The sequence below is a fragment of the Hippocampus bargibanti genome, linkage group LG07, assembly GCF_051943395.1.
Source record: "Hippocampus bargibanti isolate YZ-2025 linkage group LG07, ASM5194339v1, whole genome shotgun sequence".
NCBI classification, from domain to species: domain Eukaryota; kingdom Metazoa; phylum Chordata; class Actinopteri; order Syngnathiformes; family Syngnathidae; genus Hippocampus; species Hippocampus bargibanti.
This window is the reverse complement of record NC_142740.1, coordinates 14,021,530-14,046,660: the sequence shown is the minus strand read 5'-3', so window position 1 is coordinate 14,046,660 and position 25,131 is coordinate 14,021,530. Positions and strand designations below refer to the sequence as shown.

At 41.2% G+C, this 25,131-nt stretch overlaps 1 protein-coding gene across 1 annotated transcript in view; it reads right to left on the bottom strand.

The window, feature by feature from the left end:
• cpamd8 (C3 and PZP like alpha-2-macroglobulin domain containing 8) overlaps window positions 1-25,131 on the bottom strand; it is a 64,988-nt gene that overhangs the window by 24,078 nt on the left and 15,779 nt on the right. Inside the window, exons 13-27 of the mRNA XM_088999956.1 lie at window positions 23,763-23,891; window positions 23,454-23,652; window positions 22,377-22,531; window positions 16,479-16,628; window positions 16,032-16,193; window positions 15,343-15,485; window positions 14,076-14,138; window positions 10,594-10,825; window positions 8,802-8,955; window positions 3,220-3,350; window positions 2,741-2,792; window positions 2,226-2,524; window positions 1,966-2,034; window positions 1,144-1,300; window positions 897-1,073 (exon numbers count right to left, since the gene is read on the bottom strand). Coding sequence (XP_088856082.1) covers window positions 897-1,073; window positions 1,144-1,300; window positions 1,966-2,034; window positions 2,226-2,524; window positions 2,741-2,792; window positions 3,220-3,350; window positions 8,802-8,955; window positions 10,594-10,825; window positions 14,076-14,138; window positions 15,343-15,485; window positions 16,032-16,193; window positions 16,479-16,628; window positions 22,377-22,531; window positions 23,454-23,652; window positions 23,763-23,891 — 2,272 coding nt within the window. The remainder of the gene's footprint in view (window positions 1-896; window positions 1,074-1,143; window positions 1,301-1,965; window positions 2,035-2,225; window positions 2,525-2,740; window positions 2,793-3,219; window positions 3,351-8,801; window positions 8,956-10,593; window positions 10,826-14,075; window positions 14,139-15,342; window positions 15,486-16,031; window positions 16,194-16,478; window positions 16,629-22,376; window positions 22,532-23,453; window positions 23,653-23,762; window positions 23,892-25,131) is intronic.

The following is a 25,131-nucleotide window of genomic DNA, read 5'->3' as shown; positions in this document are numbered from 1 at the left end:
AGGCTTGATAAGTAACCTGTATCGGTCATTACTGATAAGTAAATATTTTATAAAATATATGCTTTATGTATGTATATGTACAACTGGAGAGAATATTACATATGTTCCAACAAAAAATGTTCGTATGTACCATTGTTCGTATCTTGAATGTTTGTAAGTAGGGAAACGTCTGAATCACTTTAATACTGAATGGTAGGAAGACTTTTTTTCACAATGGCATTTTCAAAGTGCGTTTGTCTCGTCTGCCAGTATGAGTGAACTCAGGTAATGGCAAAAAAATGTACATAATGATGTTGTGTTGTGCAACATGCGGTTATACATCAACATAAGTTGCAAGAATCCTCACTATATTTCTCAATAAATATAATGGGTACCAGTGACGTGCGGTGAGGTTCATGGCTGGTGAGGCACTGACGTCATCAATGACGTCACCGCTCGTCTCTACTTAGTACTTGAACGGTAAATTCAGCGATTTTGAAAAAAATCCTAAAACGGTGAAGTTAAATGGACAAGAACTTTAAAGTACAAATCACTAAATACATCTAACTGTTTAATTTATTTTTTCATTTGATATTTCCATGACAGCTTTCCATGATGACAGGTGAGGCATTGCCTCACCTGCCTCCACTGACTGCACGTCACTGATGGGTACATCATTTTGACGTGGTCATGTCAAAAGTAGCATCCATGCTGAAAAAGTGTGAGCATCCCTGTCGTACACAGTTTAGGTTTCTCCACAAATTCTACCTGAAAGATAAGTATCACTAACTTTTTGGAAAGTTTACATCAAATATGAGCAAATCTTAAAAAACACCAAAAGATCCTGGCAAATCCCTTGTCTTATGTGTGGCCAAAGATCACTTGCTTTGTCCATTCCCCCAAAAATCTGAGTGTACCTTGCAAGAGGTAATCAGTGGCTTCATTCTCCACCCCAAGGCTGAGCTGCCGGGTCTTTTGCAGATATTTGAGGACAAAGACATTGGGAGCAAAGTGGATCATATTTTGCTCCCCGCATCCAAACGGCAGTCGCAGCAGTTTATCCAGGTTGTTCAGTGTAGGCCCCATCACATCGCCTAAAAAGTAAACAACAGTCATTCCCGATCGTTTGGATACGAGTGAATTTGTCTCCGTGTGAACACGTGCCGATCAAAAATGCAGAGGCTTGCTCGGACCCAGGCACCATGTTGTGGGGGACCCCCAGGGTGAAGGCTTCATTGTGGTTCTCATCAGAGTCTTCTTTCCTCCAGATCTTAAACTCTCCAACTGAGCCCCATCCGGTGGAGAAGCCTATGTGTCGAACCTGAAGTAAGATTTGAACAGTTATTAGTGAATTGTCTCTATTTAAAACGATGAATATAACTAGATTGTGTATCGTTTTTATGACTTTTCAAAGTCGATTAGCAAATTCTAATTTGTGTTGGTACCATGTTGTGCCACAACATGCCAGGCAACACTGAGCCAAAAGGAGCCAGAGAAGATGCACAATAAAGCACAACAAAAGTACCCATTTAAATATTTTGTCGTCAACTTTTTTAACAGCATTTCCAGCACTCTTTTTAGAAAGGTTGAGAAACATTTTAAAACAACGTAAGTATACATTTTATGCAATGGATAACAAAAATACTGCACTCCAGGTTTGTCACGGGCTACATTTTAGTTATGGTTCACCATGCATTGTCGTTATGAATTTTGGGAAACCATCTAAATGGTTAATCCCCTCCGCATATTACATACACTGTGAACAACAAATTGATCGAAAACTAGTTTTACAATCAAAAGTCAAGAATCATCACTGTTATTGTTGATGATATATGATAAATTGAAATTTTGGTTCAGACTTCAGCAACCATCATGGAACTTGATATGCTTAATTTGCCTTTGTGGGCCACATAAAACGGCCCCTGGACCTTGACTTGGACACCAGTGCTCAATTTGTTGTTCTTTCAATATTTTAAAAAGACGAACCTGTAAAGGGCTTGCGCTAAACCACTCAAGGATGACTGATGCATTGGATGGATGTAAACCATGGCCCACCTGAGAAGAACAAAGTCAAAAAGCTCAAGAAAAATGATAACATAACGACAAAAACAGTTCATCCCAGAAGAAGCTTTGAGCGGGATGGTTTTTGAGTGTGTGTGTGATTGCAATACCACATAAATCATCGAGACTATAAAACCCTCAAACCTTCAGCGTCGTCATATTCATGAACAGAAGAGGACATCTACCTGCACCAGACCGCCTTTCCAGAAGATCCAGAAGGTGCGAAACTCATCCCAGGAAAGGATGTCCGGTGTGGCGACACTGATAAGCGGCTCGCCCATTTTACCCAAGGATATCCAGGAACGGGTGTTCTGGCGGCCACCCAGCACAATCTCAACCATTTCAGCGCTATCGTGAGGAGCGGGTGAGAGGGCAAAATGGGCGTCGTTGTGGGTCTTCACGGCCACCTGGAACTGACTCATTTTGGCCGGCTTTTTCACATATTGATACTCATACTTGTTGGGGGTTGAAATGTGTATTCTCTCTGGTGAAAGAAATAATATTCTCAGGGTATCGGATGCGTAAAATACAACATATTTGCATTCCTTTGGAATGTGTGGGTGAACCTGAAGTTAAACATGGAACATTTTAAACCATTTAACAACTGTGATCACGAAGCAGCTCTCATTTAGTAAAAAATGGCAAAGTGACACTGCAATTGTACGCATACACGCCCGAACCAACCCGAGGACGCACTTACCATTAGGACAAAAGAAGACACTGTAGGTATATTCTCTTGGTAAGCCTTCTGGCTGTAAAAAAAGTGGAAGAAATGACAACACCTTAACCAATGGTGTCAAAGTCATTTTTTTGTCGCACGCCACATTGTAGTTATGGTTTCCTCTCGAGGACCGTTATGAATTTGGTGAAGCCATTAGACTGTTTATAACTCTGTACATAACATACAGAACGTACAACAAATTAATGATTGACTAGTTCTCAAATTTGAAGTAAAAAATAATCACTGTTATTGTGGTTTACATTGGACAATTTGAAATTTTGGGTCGGATATCAGCAAACATCATGAAAAAGTTTGATTTGCTTTCGCGGGCCAAATAACATGATGTGGTGGGCCAGATGTGGTACCCGAGCCTTGACCTTGACACCTGTGACCTAAATCAAGTCAAATGATATATTTGGTAGAATTTATGACAGAATGATGGATGGCCACTTACTTACCTCCACAAGGACGGTCCTACGCACAAAGTCCAGGCCGGTTGGTGATCTCCTTTCCTCCACATCATTTCCTGTTTTGGCTGACTGTGGTGAGTCGGAACAGCAGCTAGTTTCGCTGTAGGCAATTGCTCGGGCTGTTAAAGCAAATGGAGAAAGCAAGGTCAAAGCATAGCTGCTGATTTTCACCTAAAGCCACTATGTCACGTTTATTTTGGCCGCTTTCATTAATGTGCAGACATTCTAGAACAGGCATGGGCAAACTACGGCCCGCGGGCCACATACGGCCCGTTAGGCTTTTTAATCCGGCCCGCCGAACTTGCCCAAATTATAGTACAGTGTCTAAAACTCATGACAAAAAGTTAGCAAACAACAGGGCAGATAACTGAAAAGTTGCCTGACCCATTTTTCACAACTTGAAGCACAATGAGACAACTAATCACATTAAAAAACATTGTAACAAAGTATAAAGTTTTTTTCTAAAATCAAGAATGCACCTACTACAAATGCTACCTTGCTAAATTTTCGGTAAATGTGCATGGCTGTAGATTTTGCTGCAGTAGTCGATTGTCATTGCGGTGCACAATGCAACGTTTGCATTGATTCCTACGAGCCACTAAGCCCCTTTCATAAGTCTCACGTACACTTTACAGTCACGGTTTAATGTAAATTTACGTTTTTTAGCGTCACATATGTTGTTAGCTTCTTTTGAATCTTTCTTCTGGTCTGAGGTTCTGTGCATCTATTTTGGAAAAAGACATGCAATTGCACGACTTTATAACGCTTGCGAAAGTCCGGAAGAAAGAAGCAGGCTTCTGATTGGCTGCCGTGCCGAGTATGCAAATTTCAACTGCAGGTAGTCTATGTTCGTGTGCTCGGCGAAGGTACACGTGTATTGTTTGCGCGTGTAGGCGAGGGCGTCAGTGAGGAGTTTGTTGAGCGCGCGGTCAGGACAAACCATCTATGATTTGGCGGAATTTAACACAAGTAGGTATTATTGAGCTTGAATATTTCGTTGTGTAATAATATGTTTTGAATGTTGAAAGTGATTCCATTTTTCAATAAATGTTGATTTCTTTAACTTTGCCCCTTCAATGAAAACTTATTAAAAACAGACGCAATCTTGATAAATCACAGTGCATATGTTATTTTAATCTATTTCCATTTCCTCCTCCAAGCATCTACAAAATAGTATGTAAACGCCATATTCCTTGAGACAAATTTATTAACTGATCAGGGATATTTTTCACATTTGAAAGACAGTTAATAAATTGGGTTGTAGTGTTCTTACTGTGCTATGAGGTTTGTACATACTACATTTAAAGGACAACCGGCACCATTTTTTGTTTTTGTTCCCCACTGACATCAGAAAAACGTTTTATAGCATCTAAAATACCCAAATCAGGCAGGCTGATATTTTTAGTTCAATGAAAAACACCAATAAAAATGACTTCAAATGAATCCGGAAATGGTCAGTTTCAGAAGGTCCCACCCCCCTGTTCGTGACGTCACGCTAAGACGTCTTGCCTTTGATCGAGAATCAAAACAATGGCTTCAGATTCGGAGAAGATGTTTTCTTGTTACTCATCGAGTTATGAATATGATTCAAATACAGTAAAGTCTCGTTATATCGATATCGGATATATCGATTGTCCCGGTTATATCGATACTATTTCTATGCACGCACGAAGAAAATTACATGCAAACAGGGTCGGATATATCGATAGTCCCGGTTATATCGATATTTTTTCGGACTCCCTTGAATATCGATATAACGAGACTTTACTGTAGTTCTGAAGAGGAAAGCATAAATGTTTGCAATTGATTCAAGGAGTCCCATATCAATTCGAGCCGTCAATGACAGCAATGTAGCGCCCGGAAAATGCACAAGATGGCGCCCAAGCTCCGTTGGAAATGGGCTGATTTTTCTGCTGGGAATTTGTGTCAGCGAATATCAAATAGTTGTCTTGGTGCAACACACAACGATTCAGCATGGCGTTATTTATGTGTTTTCCTTCTAATTTCACCATCAACAGGGATCAACACGAAGTTTTCAGACCAAACAAAGTACCCAAAATGCATTGTATGTCGCTTTCTCGGTCAGGGGCGGTCCAAACGTGACGTCACATGGGGATCGTCATCACCTCGAAAACAAGACTTCATGAATATTCAGCGCAAGTCTTAAAACGTGAACTATAGCTATATGCTGTGGAATCTTTGTAAAATACGCTCAGTCGAAGTCATTTGAAGTGATTTTATAAATTATGGACATAACTTGTTCAGAGTATTTCCGGCCCAAACACTCCCTGCAAATGCTCCTGGCCCGGCCCCTCTGTCAAATTTTAGAACCCAATGCGGCCCGCGAGTCAAAAAGTTTGCCCACCCCTGTTCTAGAATGATCATCAGTAGAACCATCAGTAGAACTTCAAATCTGTAAAACTTGATGGCTACCAGACACTTTTTCCTCCATCAATGCGAAATCGCATTGTTATGCTTTATAATTATGTACTTTAATATATTATTCCTAAAGTTTACATTTTTAATGTTTTAATATTTGCCATGATGTTTTAATCTTGAGATTCGCTAGGCCACATGAAGAAGAGTGTGACCGTTATGCCGCACAGTTTGGAGAGATATTTTTGTGTCCACATTAGCATTTTATTGTTATACCACACAACACTCTGCTTCACTACAGAAGTATGTGATTGTTCCGAAAAAGATATTTTAGAGACATTTGTTTGGCTACATGAGCATGTGATTATTAGGTGACACAGCTTGGACGTGCCATATACTCCGTAACCTTAAAATGACGCACACTCTTGAAAGTGAATATTTTGACTACTGTTGTCATGACATCAATAGCTTTAAAATGTTTTGTTTTTGACTGCAAGAGAGTGTGATTGTTATGCCCACACATTGCTTTGAGTGATTATTTTGACTACACAAGCATGTAATTGTTATAGAAGAAATGGCTTTGAGGGTGATTATTTTGCCTCCACAAGCATGTGATTGTTTCAGAACATGTAGTTTTGAGAGTAGATGTTATTTTTTTTGGGGGGGAGGAGGGGAGTTGAGGATTTTTAGGCTACACATTGCCTTAATGTGAAACATTATTTTTTTTAATTTGCAACATATGATGATAATGTTTTGCATTGGCAGGCAATTAAAGGACAACCGACGTCACATTTTTGTTTCTTAACTGATATCAGAAAAACGTTTTATAGCATGTAAAATACCCAAAATATGCAGTATGATATTTTTATTCAAATGCAAAACACCAATAAAAATGACTTAAAGTGTCCAAAATCTGCAAAAAATTGATCTGCGAATTGGGCATTTTCAGAAAGTCCCGCCCCCAGTTCGTAACCTCACACCAAGTCGTCTTGGATTGCTGGAGAATCAAAACAATGGCTTCAGATTTGGAGAATATGCTTTCTTGTTACACATCCAGTTATGAATATGATTCAAATAGTTCTGAAGAGGAAAGTATACATGTTTGCAACCGATTAAAGAAGTCCTTCTGTGTCAGTTTGAGGCATCTGGACTGCAATGTAGCGTCCCAGAAAAGAGGCACAAAATGGCCACCGAGCTGTTGTGAGGAATGAATCAGCCCGTTTCCACAGGCTGATAAATTCCTTCCATGGAGCTTGGACGCCCTCTTCTGGCGGCTTTTGGATGCAACATGAGGTTTTCAGACCAAACAAGTACAGCAAAATACATTGACGTGATGGAAGGACTGCTACAATGTGTCTTTTTTTCGGCCCGGGCGTTCCTTTTGTGACGTCACGTACGAACTCGTCACCAACTGCAAAACAATACTTCCTCAATATTCAGTGCGAGTCTTAAACCGTAAAATATAGCTATATGCGGTGGAATCTTATTAAAATACGCTCAGTAGAAGTCATTTGAAGCCATTTTACAAATTATGGACACAACTTGTCCGAAGATGTCGGTTGTCCTTTAAACTCCATGCTTCTAGGGAACCAGAATGAAAATAAAAAGACTCCTTGTTGGAGATGATAAAGTTAAGCATGTTAATTTACTGATGTATACTATGAGATCCAATATTTGGTCATTCAAAAGTCAACAGCATTAATTGCCCCATGGGGAGGAGAAAAAAAACAGGACATTAGCACACACTGCCGTTAGTCTAAGCATTGTTTGCGGACATCGTGTCCAACATCTATTGCTTTACAAACAACAAACATGCCTGGACAAGGACTGTCACGTTGGAAAGTGGCCCTGTGCCAGCGGAGTCTCTTTGTGTGTGTGAAGTGAGAGGGAAAACTAGGGGGCCAGGAGAGTCGGAGTGGGGCCATGAGGGCAGGAGGGGAGATTGACCACCGGTGACCTGCAAACTTATCAACATGCCACTGAGTGTCAAAGCACAGCTGTGGCGGCTCCCCCGCTGCTGGCCTGCTTTGTTCTCGCATGCGCTCCAGAGTGGAATGTTTGTACCTCGAGGTGGGCGAGCAGATCGCACACAGTTGACAGGGGCACGGCTATTTGCAAGGCCTCATGCGGGGAGGCCAATGCCGGGATGACACGCCAATTAAAAACTACAGTAGTGAGTCCCAAGAACTAAAAGTTCCAGAAATTTAAGCTGGACATGCAGATTCAGTTAATCACAGACCACCAGAAGAGAAAAATTGGCCATGTGGTTCATTTGGAAAAGCGACATCTTGATGCCTTGAGGGCAGAGACTTCATCACACAAGATTCCTCAGGATCTGACCAGATGAATATTGTTCTCATTGATTGACTGAAAACCACTGTAAATTTAAAATAAGAGCTGTCAAAAAAGGCTATTATGCAGGAAATCTCAGCCTTTACTGGTTGACAGCAAGACTAACACTTGTAAGCAAATATAAATTAACAGATAACAAAAAAATAAATACAATCATTTAATCCTACCAATTCCTCGCATTTACAAAATAAGACTTTTGAAAGGTTCTTGTTCGCGAGTTGAGCACAATGTGATCTTGTAATAATTTCACCATGGCTATAGGCTGCTGGGGGCTATCGGTGGTAATGGGTGTGGAAAAGCGAATATTTTATCCTTATTTTTGCACTCTGTTTAGAAGTAATCTTGTAATATTGTTGTAGTATCCTTTTAATGGAGAACTTTTGACCCAAAAGTGGTCATGTTTGTAAGACATGAGTTAGCAGTATTCTCAATGAAGGCAATCCGACACAATAAGTTTCTTGTTGTCATTTTACAATAGGTATGAACTTTTCTAAACTGTCAATATGGCTCAAATGTTTCATATAAAAACAAACAAAAGTCATATCTATCGAGGCGTTATATGTCAAGTCAAAGTCAAAGAATGAAGGCAAATCCAAGTCATGAACTCGCAGGTTTTTACAATTCAACTGATAAGTCCTCAAAATGGTGACCAGACGACAACGTGACCAGACCACAAAAATAGACATCCTAAAAAAATTCAATGTTATTTCATTTCTACACAATCTCCTAACGCCGTGAAGAACCAAAACCAGAAAGAATCCTCATTTTTAACCAACAGACATAGTGGATGCAACGGAGCAGGACAAAATGTTTCAGAAGACGAAGTAAAATGAACAAGATACCTGTAATGTTTGCTGGACCCAGTTCACTAAAAGCCAACACGATGGTGGTTGGTGTGGCCTCGCCAGGCGCCACGCACTTCTTCCTGGTAAGGTGGTGCTTTCCAGGATGACCAATAAACTTGATGCCTTTTGGAACTGACACTTTAATGTGGACCTGTTAAAAATGGATGAAACATTGGGGAGTAAACAATCCTTCTTGCAGTCCCACCCTCGTAAGGAGCATTTGCGCCAGGGAAAATGTTTTGCCCTTTTTTTTTTAAAGATCTCTTTGAATTCTTCATACAAACTGACTCATGTTTCTCAAGCTCTCCGGAGTATTAAATGCATCTCAGTGTCCAGTTCTGATAGAGGAATGCCCTTTCATCCACACTCCAGAAGCCATAAATAAAAGAGCAGCAAATATAGGAATCGCATGTTGCCGGGATGGAAATCAAAGGAATGCAATATATTTGTTTGCATCTTCATCTAACGCAAAATCGGGGACATCTGCAAAGATCATGATGTCATCTCTTCGGAGTGCGGAGATGGACCCGTTTAAGGCCAATTTGCCGCTTATGGAGGCTCGTCAAATGGTGTATTCACACGAGGCATTTGAACCAGCGCCACTCCCAATCAAACTGTTTTCCTTCATTCACGACATTCATTCCCCAAATGTCCTGAAGATTCCAACATTTTCAGAAACTTTGTTACATACAATGATACCTCAGCTTACGAACGCTTTAGCTCACGAACCTTTCGCCTCAAAAACATTGAATTCGCGAGAATGTATTCTTGGCTGACGAACTAGTTTTCGGCGGATGAACCAAACCACACAGCACCAAGGTGGCTGGCGGACTAGTTTTTGTCACCCCCTTTCTTTGAGTGCAGACATGGTTTGTTATCGAGTGGATTACTTTTGCTATTATGGGACCGAAAAAGATCCCACCACAAACTAGTGTTAAGCCAAAGAGGACACAAAAAAATTACGGTCGAGCAGAAGGAGATCATTGAAAAACACGAACGAGGTGTACGTTTGTGTGACTTAGCGTCCCAGTATCCGTATGCTAAATCGACCATTGCTACGTGTGGCTAAGGGTGTTTCTGTGTTGTCTAAGCAACAGTCTCAGGCAATACAAGAGGGTGAACAACTTCTGTTGATTTGGATTAACGAAAAGCAGCTACAGGGGACAGTGTGAGTGAGAGTATTATCACTGAGAAAGCACGTCAACTTCACTCGGATATCATCAAGGGGCAACTACATCAACGACCATCATCAAGATAAACAAAACGACTTTATTATATAGTACCGTTGATTTATTTATTATTATTATTATTATTATTATTATTATTATTATTATTATTTAATTTCGATACAATAGCACATTTATTATACATAAAATAAGGTATATTTTGTATAGTTTTAAGGCTTATTTAGTAGAAAATTATGTTTTATGGGAACCTGGGAATGGATTATTCTCATTTTTAATGGTTTCCTGTGGGAAATCAATGTTTGGCAGACGAACTTTTCACTTTACACACACTTTCTGGGAACCAATTAAGTTCGTGAGCTGCAGTATCACTGTATTTACTTCCCCCTCACAAATTTCTTCACTGACTCAAATCATTCCAAATCCAAGTCGAATATTTACTTGATGTTCAACGAACAACACACAACGAAGAGGTCATCAGATTAATTATTTTTAAGGAATAGATTATGGCACTCATTGAGGTACCTTTTTTCCATTTCAAATTGTCCAAACACTCTGAATCCCTGCATACACCCTATCCATCTGAGTGTCAATTATTATCATACCTCGGCACACGTTGCCAGATAGTTGTAGACAGTCAGGGGAACTTTGGTTTGCTCCCCTCGAATCAAGCTGTAAGGCAACGTGAAGTCCACAAACAAGGGCTTGAAGGTACGAAGCTCCGCTCTCTTAGCCAATCCCAGGCCCTTGTCTTTGGACAGGCCAACAGCTTCTGTCACCCACGTGGTGATGGAGTCGGGCATGTCCAGGCGCAGTTCCGCTTCGCCTGTTTCCGCGCTGTCGGAGGTACGGAAAAAGCCTCAGTGAAACACCTGTGTCAATATCAGCTTTTTTTTATGTGACGAGGGAAAATGGTGAAGAAATCATTAAAACACAATTGCAAATATGTTTGAGCAGAATTAAAATTGACTGTATGGATTTATTTACTTATTTTATTTATTGATGAGAAGGTTTCTTTAGCCGTCATCTGTACTTCTTTGAAGGTATCGGACGTTTCGCTTCTTTCCAAGATGCTTCGTCAGCAAACTAAAGTCTTACAGGTAGTTTAGGCCCTATATGTATCCCTACTGTCCAGACGTGGCGGTGCCAGACTGTGCTATGATTGGTCCCTGCTCTCAGGTTGGGGGGAGTAGAGGACTACTCCATGCGGCTACACTGATTACTTCTATTGTCCTGCCTGAGTATGGGGTCTACGACTGGGCTGATTGCCCCATTTGATCTGGTATCACCTCATCAGCATAACTAAGCCGATGTTGCCAAAGAAGTCGGTTGTAGGAACAATCCAAATTGAACCTCACCCCACCATGGCAATTCAGTGAAGGATTTTGCTGTTTTATGAAAATAGCTTCTTTTACTCCCCTTTCAAACCATCTATTTTCTTTCGCGAAGATTTTAACCTCATTGTCGTCAAATGAGTGGTTGCTAGCTTTTAGGTGCATATGTACAACAGATTGAGGCCCACGAGTATTATCAAAGTCAAAGTCAAAGTCAGCTTTATTGTCAAATATGCTAATATGCATGACATGCAGCACAGATGAAATTACTGTCCTCTCGGACCCAGCAGTATTTATTATTTATTATTTATTACTATCTATACGATGTTGAAAAAGTCTTTCTTTGAGAATTTGTTTAGTCTCCCCAATGTATTGCTCTTTACAATTTTCATTTTTACAATGTATTGAATATACTACATGACTTTGTTTTTCATTTGGCAGCCTATCTTTTGGATGCACTAATTTTTGCCTTTAAGTGTTTATCGGTTTGAAATAAGTATTTTATTATTTATTTACTTTATTATTTATTGACTTATTTATTTTATTCATTTATTTATTCATTTATGTATTCATTTATTTTTGCATTTATTTATATATTAATTCATTTATCTATTGATTTATTTATTTTTGTGGCAAAAGAAGTTCAAGATGGCGCTCGAGTAGGCAGCCCTCAGCTTTTTTGTGGTTGTTGTTTTTGTGTCGATTTTGTGTTTTCTTTTGTCATTTTGTGTCTGTGTCGTGTGGAACGGATACGGATTGTTTTTCAGCATTTTTGGCAGCACGAACATGCCACCACTGTTTTTGATTGGGAGGAATGTCGGTACCATTTGACTGTCATCGTTGGACAGCTGTGAAGCAATTGCGCTTTTTTGCGCCTGTAATGGGCAGCATGTTCCGCTTTGTTCAGTAGAAAGGTCGGTGTTGTTGGACAGTCTGTGACTGGATGGATGCATGGCTTGAGGAGCCCTCGATGAGAAGAATGGAGCTTCAGCGCAAAGCGGCGATGCATATGTGTGACTCTCATGGCTTGGAATTGAAGCGGATTTACCTGGGACAAGAGATGTAAGACAATCTCTTGCATCAATCTGGCATCCCTTCACTGGCTCCCTATACATGTTTGAGTTATTTTCAAGATCTTAGTATTTGTTTTTAAATCTTCAAATGGCCTCGCTCCTCTCTGAGCTCATCCAACGTTATACTCCTTTCCGGCGCCAAAGGTCTGCTAACCAGTATTGTATTGTATTGTATTGTATTGTATTGTATTGTATTGTATTGTATTGTATTGTATTGTATTGTATTGTATTGTATTGTATTGTACAGCTTTGTGTTTGCTTTCAACATTTAGCTTTTAGCAGACGTACACATTTTACCATGACTTCCCTGATCCACTGGTGAAAAGGACGCTTTGAGCCTCTCCTGTTTCATCTAGAACTGCTTCATACACCAAAGAGAGTATAGAAAGGGTTTAAGATTGAATGACTGTGTCTTTGTGTTGTCATATTATTATTATTTAATTCTTTTTTGTTCTTTTTACTTCAAGATGGCGCCGCAAGAGTGGCTGCCTTTCCATCAGATCCTGTATTTTGTTTTTCTACTTTTTCTTTTCCTTCCCTCTTCCTCCCATAACTTTGCTGCTGTGAAATGTAAATTTCTCCACTGCAAGACAAATAAATCTAATTCAATCCAATCCATTTGTGTGGAAATGCACAATTAAAAGGCAAATTGTATTGTGAAATCAAATTTATTTTATTGATGTATTTTTTTTACATTTGTAACAGATCATTTTACTACAGACAGTGGCGTTGTTGGTTGTTTAATTTCCTGACATGTTTCGGCGTGTAATTTTTAAAACTGATCACAAAATACTGTGTTCCAACCCAATCCAAATAAATAAATAAATAAATAAATAAATAAATAAATAAATTCCAGGGCGGCCCGGTAGTCGAGTGGTTAGCACACCGGCTTCACAGTGCAGAGGTCGCCGGTTCGCGTCCCGGTCCGGCCTCCCTGTGTGGAGTTTGCATGTTTTCCCCGGACCCGCGTGGGTTTTCTCCGGGTCCTCCGGTTTCCTCCCACACTCCAAAAACATGCATGGCAGGCTAATTGACCACTCCAAATTATCCCTAGGTGTGAGTGTGAGAGTGACTGTTGTACGTCTTTGTGTGCCCTGCGAGTGGCTGGCAACCAATTCAGGGTGTCCCCCGCCTCGTGCCCGAAGACAGCTGAGATAGGCTCCAGCAACCCCCGCGACCCTAATGAGGAATAAGCGGTACGGAAAATGAGATGAGATGAGATAAATTCCAATATAGCGAGAGAACACTGTATTGGGAAACCTTAATTGAAGAGACATTTGGCTGATGCTAACAGAGGATCATAGTTAAAAACATATTTACTGCTCACTTGATCAAAGTCCACTTTAATGGACCTTAAGGGCAAATCAGAGCTTTTTGGAAAGCAAGCAGTGCTGCAGTCTTTTCCAGATGAATCAAGCAAATGGAAATCTACAGCCCACGGTTCATTTATGTTGGCGGAAAATGAATAGAAGGAGTTGTTGAGAGAGTGACAGTCCACTCCAAGACCGGACAGTTCAGGAGGCCCATTCACACACATACAGGAACACCTCCTGGAACTGAACTCCCATCCGTCTCCTAACTCTAGATTTCGATCATCTCTTTATCGCACTTTCCTCCCTTTGCTTTGCTCATCCGCCTTTCTCCTTTATCCCCCGTTTCATATCAATCGGGTTGACATACCTGACGTTGAGGCAATGCCACACCCACGTCTCCGGGAAAAATGTTCGCCTCCGCTTCTCTGGTCTGCGAGCCAAACACAAGCCAACATCACTAAAAGGCCTCCGCTGCTCATGATAAAACAACACCATAAAAGGGCCAATGATTTACTGGGGATTTGCACGCTGAGATTCCACTAAGTCACGTCATGTGTTTAATGCTCATCACCGCAACAAGTAGCATTAAGGAATGTCGGCACGGAATACGGACGACCAATCACTTCTAATGTCTTTCTTTTTCTCCGCTCGTCCGTTTTCGAGTGCTGATTGAAGACAGAAATGTTTGTTGTTAAAGTCATGAAGACAATGTTTTGTTTTTCAACTAATGCCGGTCCAGCATACCCGCCACCCCGAATAAATGCATAAAAGGATCCCTGTCAAAGAAAACATCGATACGCTTTCAGACGGACAACATGAAAAATTGGGTGCTGGGACTTGAAAATTGTATCTTGTCATTTTGTTTGACAAAATGTACAATATATACAGTATATCAGTGTCTGAAACTCATGACAAAAAGTTAGGGCAGACAACTCTGAAAAGTTGCCTTCATTTTTCACAACTTGAAACACAATAAGACGACTAATCGCAAAAAAAAAAACCACTGTTGCGAAGTATAAAGGATATTTTAAAATTAAGGTAGTACCTACCACAAATGCTCCCTTGCTTAATTCATGGTAAATATCATTTGCTAAAGATTTTGCTCCAGTTGTCATCATGGTGCACAATGCAATGTTTGCGTTACGATGTCTGCGAAAAGCCACGTGGACAAAACTCTCAAGTAGACTTTTCAGTCACGGGATAGTCCGAAGCACGAAACAGGCTTCTGATTGGCTGCCGTGCCGAGTAGGCAAATTACCAAAGGAACGTTCGTTTGGCCAATCAGAAGCCTGTTTCGTGCTTCGGAATATACCGTGACTGTAAAGTGTACTTGAGAGTTTTGAAACACGTTTAGAAAGAGGAGTCCACGTGGCTTGTAGTGATTTGCTTGTAGTTTTTGCTTTATTGAATAAAACATATGTTTGATTTGAAAAAAAAACAATTCTTGAAGAAGTTGTCGGCCACACGGGCCGAGACGTTTTGAAAGTTGTACGCCTGACGTAAAAGTTGTACGCCCCGGGCCTCCGGGCAGACGTTATTTCAAACACTGAGTATACACGGTAATTATTATGTTTTTTTTTTTTTTAATCAGTTCACCATGCCCAAGGCAAAAATAGCTTCCTGTTGTGACGTACCTGACGGCCGAACGAGAGTGCATGGCGGCAACCAGGGTGGCGCTGTGCGGCTGAAAAGCAGGGATGGCCTCGTCGGTGTACATCCCTCCGCTTTGCCGGTGGTTCAAACTCACCAAGTCTGTCATCACGACAAGGCCCGTTTCCTGTGTTCAGCATACACAAAGATTAACTCTTTCGCTGCCATTCCCGGATTTATTCACGAATTGAAAAGTATGATGTGGAGCGCCATTCCCAAACTTGTTCGGGTTTTGGTTTTTCTTGCGGGGAGTGCCGATTAAGTGCTGGTCAGACCTCTGGCAATGTTTTCCCCTTCCACGAGGGGGCAGCATTTGTCTTTTGTACATGTTAGCGCTTTGTTACAGCTTCAGCTGTTGTTAAAGTGTGATATAATTCAATATGTAGTGTATTTTTGTCTGCAACCGCCCCCATTTCAAGCTCGGATAACTCCAGACACATATAACTTAGGAATTATCTCTTTTTTTCTGATGAAAGAAGAGAGTACTAAGGCTTCTTACATTACATTGAATGTTTATGTAGTCCTAAAACTCAATATTCTGTGAGTCCTGCAATTTGAGTGAAATGACAAACTCTTTCGTCTGGCAGTGAATGAGTTAGAAGTGATTAAAAAAAGTACAGACAAATCAAGACCATCACCATCTTTAACCGGTGGTCAAAATATGAGTCCTCACCGTGAAGGCAAAACGCGCATCCTTCGTGACATCCCAGTGCCACGGAAAAATGGAGGAGCGTCGGCGTCTCTTTGACGAAAGCCCGGGCCACCAAAAGTGTCCGTCGTCTTTCTGAACGCCGAACGCGTCGGACACGTCAAAGTCGGACAGCTCTTTGAACACCTGAGGGGGAAAAAAAAAGATTCGTAAAAAGTAAATCTTTGATACTGTGTTTTTTTATTGCATTTGAACATTGTGCAGATTAAGAAGTGCAACTCAGCACATTTTCACATTTATGGTAATTTGATTAACGGTTTAGTTCCTTTTGAAAATCAATTCATTTTACTGATACAAGCTGTCTTGACCGTCAACGCCACTGGCAAGAGTCTCATTATTTTGTCTCAATACACCAGAGCGATCTGTGAGCACAAGTGCCGGCATGAAAATTAAATTTACACAAGGACCAACCTTGTCTGGGCTGAGTTGGAAGTCTGGTTTCAACAAGTACATGCTTTTGTCCACAGCGGCCACGCAAACGCAGGAGCCCTTCTCTGCATGGATACGCATGCTCACCGGGTCACCTGGCATGGACTCATTGGTGGACAGAGAGATAGACACCTGCAAGACATCCATCAGAAAAAAGTGGCACATTGTGATATGAGTTTTATTCGTCCAGTGACAAAGCTTGTAACTCAAAACACTTGAATCATTTTTTTCTTTGTTGAAACGAATTGAACTGAATCAGTTTGATCCACCCGAAAAAAATCAAAAGAAATTTAAATTTTGCCCAATTGCTTCAATTCAATGAATACAATATTGTACTCCTCCTTGTAGGGTGTGCGATATAGCCACCTTAGGGCAAAAAGAAAAAAAAAAGTGAAAAGGATGTTCTTGTGAGTAATGTATTGCGAACGTGCGGGGGATTACCGTCGCAATTTGTCATATGGTCATATTACAACCCCCGACTGCTTTAAATGTGCAATTCCCCACATCAATCCAACTTTTTCTTTGGCACCCAGTCATAAATTAGCCTCAGTTAATGGGTTCCGCTGGCCTCCTTTCACCAAGGCGCAACCTGTCATCCTTTCCCGTCATGACCCAAAATCATCTGCCTGCGGCCTCTGTCTTGTCATGCCTCTGCAATGCCCCCCCCCCCCCCCTTCCCAACCCTCCCACCCCCGCTCCTCCTCCGGCGAGCACACAGCCCGAGTGTTGTAATGGCATACCAGGGAGCTGTAAATACTTGAGGGAGTTAACTCCACCTAATGCAGGCTGGAACTCAGCGGCTAACACCGACTAGCACAGCTGTTTGTTTGCTGGGTTGTTTACACTCAGCACAGAGCTGTTGCAGGGGCTCACTCCGATGCCCATATAGGAACCTCCATTTTTATTACAGTCCTCCAAGCTCACGGGAGCCATACACAATATTAATTATTTTTCTAAAGCATCATGACTTTATGTTCTGACATTATTTGTAGTATATTTGTGTATTCAAAATGAAATATATGTGTAATTTCGACATTATTTTTGTATGGGCATAGACTTTTGTCCAGCAAAATCAGACCTTTCTGTCCTAATTAAATAATAAAACTCAATGAATGATACAAAACTTTATTCCTTTTATAATTTTGCTGCTGTGAAATGTAAATTTCTCCACTGCGAGACGAATAAAGGCAAATCCAATCCAATCCAATAAACATAATCTAGAGGGCTTTGCCTTTCATAGAAGCCATTTCTGATCAACTACAAGTCAAGGTATCATTTGTTGTTCCTACAACTTGGATAAGTGAAAAGACTTTTGTCAGGGACTGTGTATGTGTGTGTATATACATTAAAGTCTTGTTATATCGATATCGGTTATATCGATAGTACTGCTTATTACTATACTATTTCTATGAATGCAAGAAGAAAATTTACATGCCGCAGGATCGGATATATCGATAGTCCGGTGATATCGATATTTTTTTCCGACTCCCGAGAATATCGATATTGGATTGGATTGGATATGCCTTTATTAGTCTCACAGTGGAGAAATTTACATTTCACAGCAGCAAAGTGATGAAAGGAATGAAAGTAGAAAAACAAAATACATGAGCTGCTGGAAAGGCAGCCACTCTCGCGGCGCCGTCTTGAAGTCAAAAGAACAAAAAAAGTAAATAACAAATAATATGACAGCATAGAGACAATATGACAAAACAAAGACACAGAGAGACATTCATTCTTCAGGACTTGCTGTATCCTCTTTGTGATGACTGAAGCAGACTATAACGAGACTTTTCATATATATATATATATATATATATATATATATATATATATATATATATATATATATATATATATATATATATATATATATATATATATTGTAGCCACAAGGGGGCACAAGGATAAATACAGAGGGTTGTGTCAGGAAGGGCATCCGACGTAAAAAAAATTTTGCCAAAACAAATATGCGAATCAAACCTCTGAATCCCGACCGGATCGGTCGAGGCCCGGGTTAACAACGGCCACCATTGGTACTGTTGACCTTCAGGGTGCCAGTGGAAAATGGACTACTGTTGGTTGAAGAAGGAGAGGAGGGAGGTGTACCCGGAGGAAAAGAGAGAAATGGAACGCCAAGAGTATAGAACTAAGAGTAGGAACTTTGAATGTAGGAACAATGACAGGTAAAGGTCGAGAGCTGGTTGACATGATGCAGAGAAGGAAGGTAGACATACGGTGTGTCCAGGAGACCAGGTGGAAAGGGAGCAAGGCTAGAAGCTTAGGGTCAGGGTTTAAGTTGTTCTATCATGGTGAAGACAGAAAGAGAAATGGAATTGGGGTTATCTTAAAAGAGGAGTTTGTTAGGAATGTCTTAGAAGTAAAAAGAGTATCATATAGAATGATGAGTCTGAAGCTAGAAATTGAAGGCGTGATGTTCAATGTTGTTTGTGGGTATGCCCCACAAGTAGGATGTGAGTTGGCGGAGAAGGAGAAATTTTGGTTGGACTTTGATGAAGTCATACAGAACATCCCGAGAAGTGAGAGGGTTGCAATTGGTGGAGACTTCAATGGACATGTTGGCGCAGGAAACAAAGATGATGAGGAGGTGATGGGCAGGTTTGGACTCCAGATGAGAAACGCTGAAGGACAGATGGTTGTTGACTTTGCTAAGTGAATGGAAATGGCTATTGTGAATACTTTCTTTCAGAAGAGACAGGAACATAGGGTGACCTATAAGAGTGGAGGCAGAAGTACACAGGTAGACTACATTTTGTGTCAACGGCGCCATCTAAAGAAAATCAGTGACTGCAAAGTAGTGGTTGGTGAGAGTGTAGCCAGACAGCATAGGTTGGTGGTGTGTAGGATGACGCTGGCAGTGAGGAAGATTAAGAAACCAAAGGCTGAAGTGAGGACAAAATGGTGGAAGTTGAAAAAGGAAGAGTGTTGCATAACATTTAGGAAGGAGGTAAGACAAGCACTGGGTGGGCAAGAGGTCCTTCCAGATGACTGGCAAACTACAGCGAACCTAATCAGAGAGACAGGTCTGAAAGTACTTGGTGTATCGAGTGGAAGAAAGGTAGATAAGGAGACTTGGTGGTGGAATGGGGAGGTGCAGGAGTGTATACAGAGAAACAGGTTAGCAAAGAAGAAGTGGGACCCTGAGAGGACGGACGAGAGTAGACAGCAGTACAAGGAGATACAGCGCACGGTTAAAGTAAAGGTGGCAAAGGCCAAACAAGATGCCTATGATGACTTGTATGCTCAGCTGGACAGCAAGGAAGGCGAGACTGATCTTTACAGGCTGGCGAGACAGAGACACAAAGATGGTAAGGACCTGCAGCTGGTTCGGGTGATTAAGGATAGAGATGGCAATGTATTAACAGGTGCCAGTAGTGTGATGGGAAGATGGAAAGAGTACTTTGAAGAATTGATGAATGAGGAAAATGAGAAGGAACAAAGAGTAGAAGACGTGACTGTTGTGGACCAAGACGTAGCTAACATTAGCAATGATGAAGTGAGGAGGGCGCTGAAGAGGATGAAGGGGGGAAAGGCACTTGGGCCTGATGATTTACCAATCGAGGTATGGAAGTGTCTTGGAGAGGTGGCGGTGATGTTCCTGACTGGGTTATTCAACAAGATCTTAGATGGTGAACAGATGCCTGAAGAATGGAGACAAAGTGTACTCGTGCCCATTTTTAAGAACAAAGGAGATGTGCAGACGTGTACTAACTACAGAGGAATAAAGTTGATGAGCCATACAGTGAAACTCTGGGAAAGAGTAGTTGAAGCTAGTCTAAGAGCAGAAGTGAACATTTGTGAGCAGCAGTATGGCTTCATGCCAAAAAAGAGTACGACAGATGCAGCGTTTGCTTTAAGAATGCTGATAGAGAAGTACAGAGAAGGTCAGAAGGAATTGCATTGTGTCTTTGTAGATCTGGAGAAAGCGTACGACAGGGTGCCCAGAGTCTGGAGTGACAGAAAAGTATGTCAGAGCGGTGCAAGACATGTATCATGACTGTAAGACAGTTGTGAGGTGAGGTGAGGTGTTAAGTACTTGGGGTCAACTGTCCAGAGCTTTGGAGAGTGTGGAAAAGAGGTGAAGAAGCGTGTACAGGGAGGCTGGAGCGGCTGGAGAAAAATGTCAGGTGTGATAGAAGGGTTTCAGCTAGGATGAAAGGAAAACTGTATAAAACAGTAGTGAGACCAGCCATGATGTTTGAACTGGAGACAGTGCCGCTCAAGAAAAGACAGGAAGCAGAGCTGGAGGTAGCAGAGCTGAAGATGTTGAGGTTTTCTTTGGGAGTGACCAGGTCGGATAGGATCAGGAATGAGTACATTAGAGGGACAACTCATATTAGAGGCTTTGGAGAGAAAGTCAGAGGGGCCAGACTGAGATGGTTTGGAATATGTGCAGAGGAGAGAGAGCGACTATATCGGGAGAAGGATGCTGAGCCTTGAACTGCCAGGCAGGAGACCGAGAGGAAGATCGAAGAGGAGGTTTATGGATGTGGTGTGTATATATATATATATATATATATATATATGCATATATATATGCAGTAGCCCGAACAATCCACTTAACTCGTTTCTGTTCTATCTGTTTCTGTATTTATTGATTGATTTTTATTTGTGTTTATTTATCTATTTATTTGTCTATTTTTATGTATTTATTTATCCATTTATTTACCCATGTATAAATGTATGTATTTGTTTATTTATTTATTTTACTAGCTACCCATCAAATTATAACACATCTTTTCTTACGATAGTTCTGGATTCGCACAAGAGGTCTTGCATGTCCACATTGAGGGATTAATGAATCCAAGGGCAAATGAGGACTCGGGTCACATAACTTCACCACTCAGACTTAAGTTGCTAATTTTTGGACTTGTAACTTGCTTGGCGAAATCAAACAAAAGTCTTGATTCGACGCAGACTCAAATTATGGTTTACACTGGAAAATAATCATTTTTCAAATAAATGTAACATTTGGTTTGAATTTTGCATAGTGTTTGCAAATCTGGCAACCCACCATGCGTACCGGAAACAACGCCACATCATGAAGCAAATATGTTGGGAGCAGTCAAGGTTATCACATCTGGAGTCAAGGATTATGTTTTTGATAAAAACACCCAAAAGAAAATGGCGCCATGCAGAGTTTGCTGCCTGGAATCAAGTATCATGTATCATATACAAGTGTTTTCTTTCATAATAACAATCTATGAGAGTAGGTTGGCTCTGTTAATTTTACAGTAGAGCTAACCTATAATAAGTCAAACCTTACCCAATTTTGTCAACTATGGATTTGATGGAGAACACAAAGTCAAAGGAAATACGTAGAGTGGTTAGGGACCATTAAAAATACAATATATGTGAATGTTTTAACGAACATGTAACTACAGATAGTTCAAAGTGGATAATATGTGAATACAGTAAAGTCTCGTTATATCGATATCGGATATATCGATAGTCCCGGTTATATCGATATTTTTTCGGACTCCCTTGAATATCGATATAACGAGACTTTACTGTATATGTTGTGACTGAGCAAGAGTAAATGCTATGACTTATGACTTGCTGAACCTGGGCAGAGACTTGACTCCACTTGCTCCAAATTTACTGGGGACTTGATGCAACTTGCCTGACTTGTGCCACAATAACTTGAGAATTGTTTGAAATGTTACCTCTGGTGTATGTATGTCACAATTGGTGATATTCTGCCCACAATTCAAGAGCAGCGAGAGCAGATAAATCCAGATTTTTTAACACTTTACAAAGGAAAACAAAAAGACAAATTCAATGACTTGCTATGCAATTGAGTAATAAAGACATCAAGGCATGGAAGTCATGAGCAGCAGTGAATCGGTGTACAATGCGAACCTCGTTCTCAAAGGTGGGCTGGACTGAGATTTGCAAACTGTCCGTGACGCCCTCGCCATTCTCCCGCACGTAGTAGACAAGTAGACGGCTGAGCGGCGCCATGTTGGGAGTGACAGTGAAGCGCAGATACGACACACAGATATCCGTCGAAGACCCTGAGTAAAACAGGAAGCAAATTTGAAGGGACGTGTGTATTCTCCCCAACTTTAATTGAGGAGTCTGAGAAGCTCTCAAGCTCTGTTAAGAGGCGGGGCATTGCATGAGAGTACATACAGACACTCCCCAACTTACGAACATTCGAGTTACGAAAAACAGTACATCCGAACATTTTTGCAGGTATTTAGAAAAATGTATGGACAGAGATGTGTTATTTTTTTGTAAAGGATTCTTTTTATTACAGGCAGTGGAGTTTTAGGTTGTTTAATACCTTACATGTTTTGGCGTGTAACTTCATCAGAGTGTCATTGATTTTGTCGTGACGCACCTTTATAACCTGATGTTGCTATGAGGGCATGACTTAGCGATGCTGTAAGTTAGATTTTGCGTTGTGCGCATTTTTTCCGGCCGAGCACGCTTGCGATTGGCTGCGAACTGTGCTTCACACACATGCATGCACACAGACACATTGAAGGTTTCAAGGGCTGGATGTTTACGCGACGGACACCAAGGTTGAGCAATCAGCTGTGCTGATGTATTGCCAACGAGTTCAGACCCCAATCCGCCAAGCCCGCTTCCGATTTGCTGTGTAGAGTATGTGGGCGCTGAGGAAATCCCTCTTCCCAGGAGGACGCGATTTATAACAAAAAGTAATTGTATGCAGTAATGGCTTACTGAAGACCCAAAGATATATGTTGTCGTACTACAGTAGATGTGAATTTATTTTAGACTGTTAAGATGGTCTGTGTTTTATATTTCCCCGTTCAGTGTTTGACTTAAATATACATTCCATACAATATATAGTACTGAAGCAACTTACGAACAAATTCACCTTGCGAACGACCGCTCGGAACTTAGCTCGTTCGTAAGGTGGGTAGTGTCTGTAATTGTATTGTAAAAGCCCAGAGAAAAAGTATTTACCCGAAGCTGAAATTGGCGAGAGAGTGGTGTGAATATTTTTGTCGAAGGTGATCGTGGCTCGTTTTCCTCGCCGTGAGGCTGTGATGTTGGCTGACTGTTGGCCAGAGAGGATGATGTTCCCCCGAGACGCCATTTCGTAGTGCAAGGTGAAGTTACAGGGACACGTGGATTTGAGCGCTACTTCTGCCTCTTGGCCGACCTATGACCAACATGTAGCGCATTGCACTGAGCCATTTATTAATGGCAACATACGAGGCTTTTGTTTGACTAAAACATCTTTACAGTGTATGAAGAAAACAGTCAACTAACCTTGAGTGGGGTTCCAGGGCTTTGAATCTGGATGTGACATCTGCTGGGAGAGTACCAGCTGCTGATTGACAGGTAGCTGGGCAGGTATTGGTCTCCGACCGGCTTGCCTTCGATGGACGTCACTTTCGTCTGTGTGAGGGAAAATTAAAATATAGGTTGAAGCTGAACACTGTAAGGCTATTGGAATGGGATTGACTTTACTGCAACTTTCGCCAATACGCAAATCAAATAATGGTGGTCTTCCTAAGACGTTATTGACACGTTTTTCGCTTAAGCGTTTATCTCGCAAATACACTGCAAAATCTTTTTGTCGTTATACTCACAACTGACTGAACCATCAAATCATTAATCAACTTGTCTCACAGAAATGGTCGATTTTATACAATTATTTCAACAGATCCCAATTCTTAATGCAATTTATGGTTGGGTTAAAAAAAAACCTTAACAAACAAACAGTATAAATAAGTATAAATAAGTATATCAAATGATCAAAATACCAGCGAATCAATGTCCTCCATCTATCCCAGTTTTGTGCATCCTCTTCTCTCACACCAGCTACCTTCATGTCCTCCTTGACCACATCCATAAACCTCCTCTTCGGTCTTCCTCTCGGTCTCCTGCCTGGCAGTTCAAGGCTCAGCATCCTTCTCCCGATATAGTCACTCTCTCTCCTCTGGACATGTCCAAACCATCTCAATCTGGCCTCTCTGACTTTCTCTGCAAAGCCTCTAATATGAGTTGTCCCTCTAATGTACTCATTCCTGATCCTATCCAACCTGGTCACTCCCAAAGAAAACCTCAACATCTTCAGCTCTGCTACCTCCAGCTCTGCTTCCTGTCTTTTCTTCAGTGGCACTGTCTCCAGTCCAAACATCATGGCAGGTCTCACCACTGTTTTATACACTTTTCCTTTCATCATAGCTGGAACCCTTCTATCACACATCACACCTGACATTTTTCTCCAGACGCTCCAGCCTGCCTGGACACACTTCTTTACCTCTTTTCCACACTCTCCATTGCTCTGGACAGTTGACCCCAAGTACTTAAAATCCTCCACCTTCTTTATCTCTTCTCCCTGTAGCATCACTCTTGCACTTGTATCCCTCTCATTCACACACATATATTCCGTCTTGCTGCGACTGATCGTCATTCCTCTCCTTTCCAGGGCATATCTCCACATCTCTAGTTCCGCCACCTGTTCCCTGTTCTCGCTACAGATCACAATGTCATCTGCAAACATCATGGTCCAAGGAGATTCTTGTCTAACACTGTCTGTCAGCCTGTCCATCACCATCGCAAACAAGAAGGGACTCAGAGCTGACCCCTGGTGGAGTCCCAACTCCACCTTGAATTCCTCCGCCACACCAAC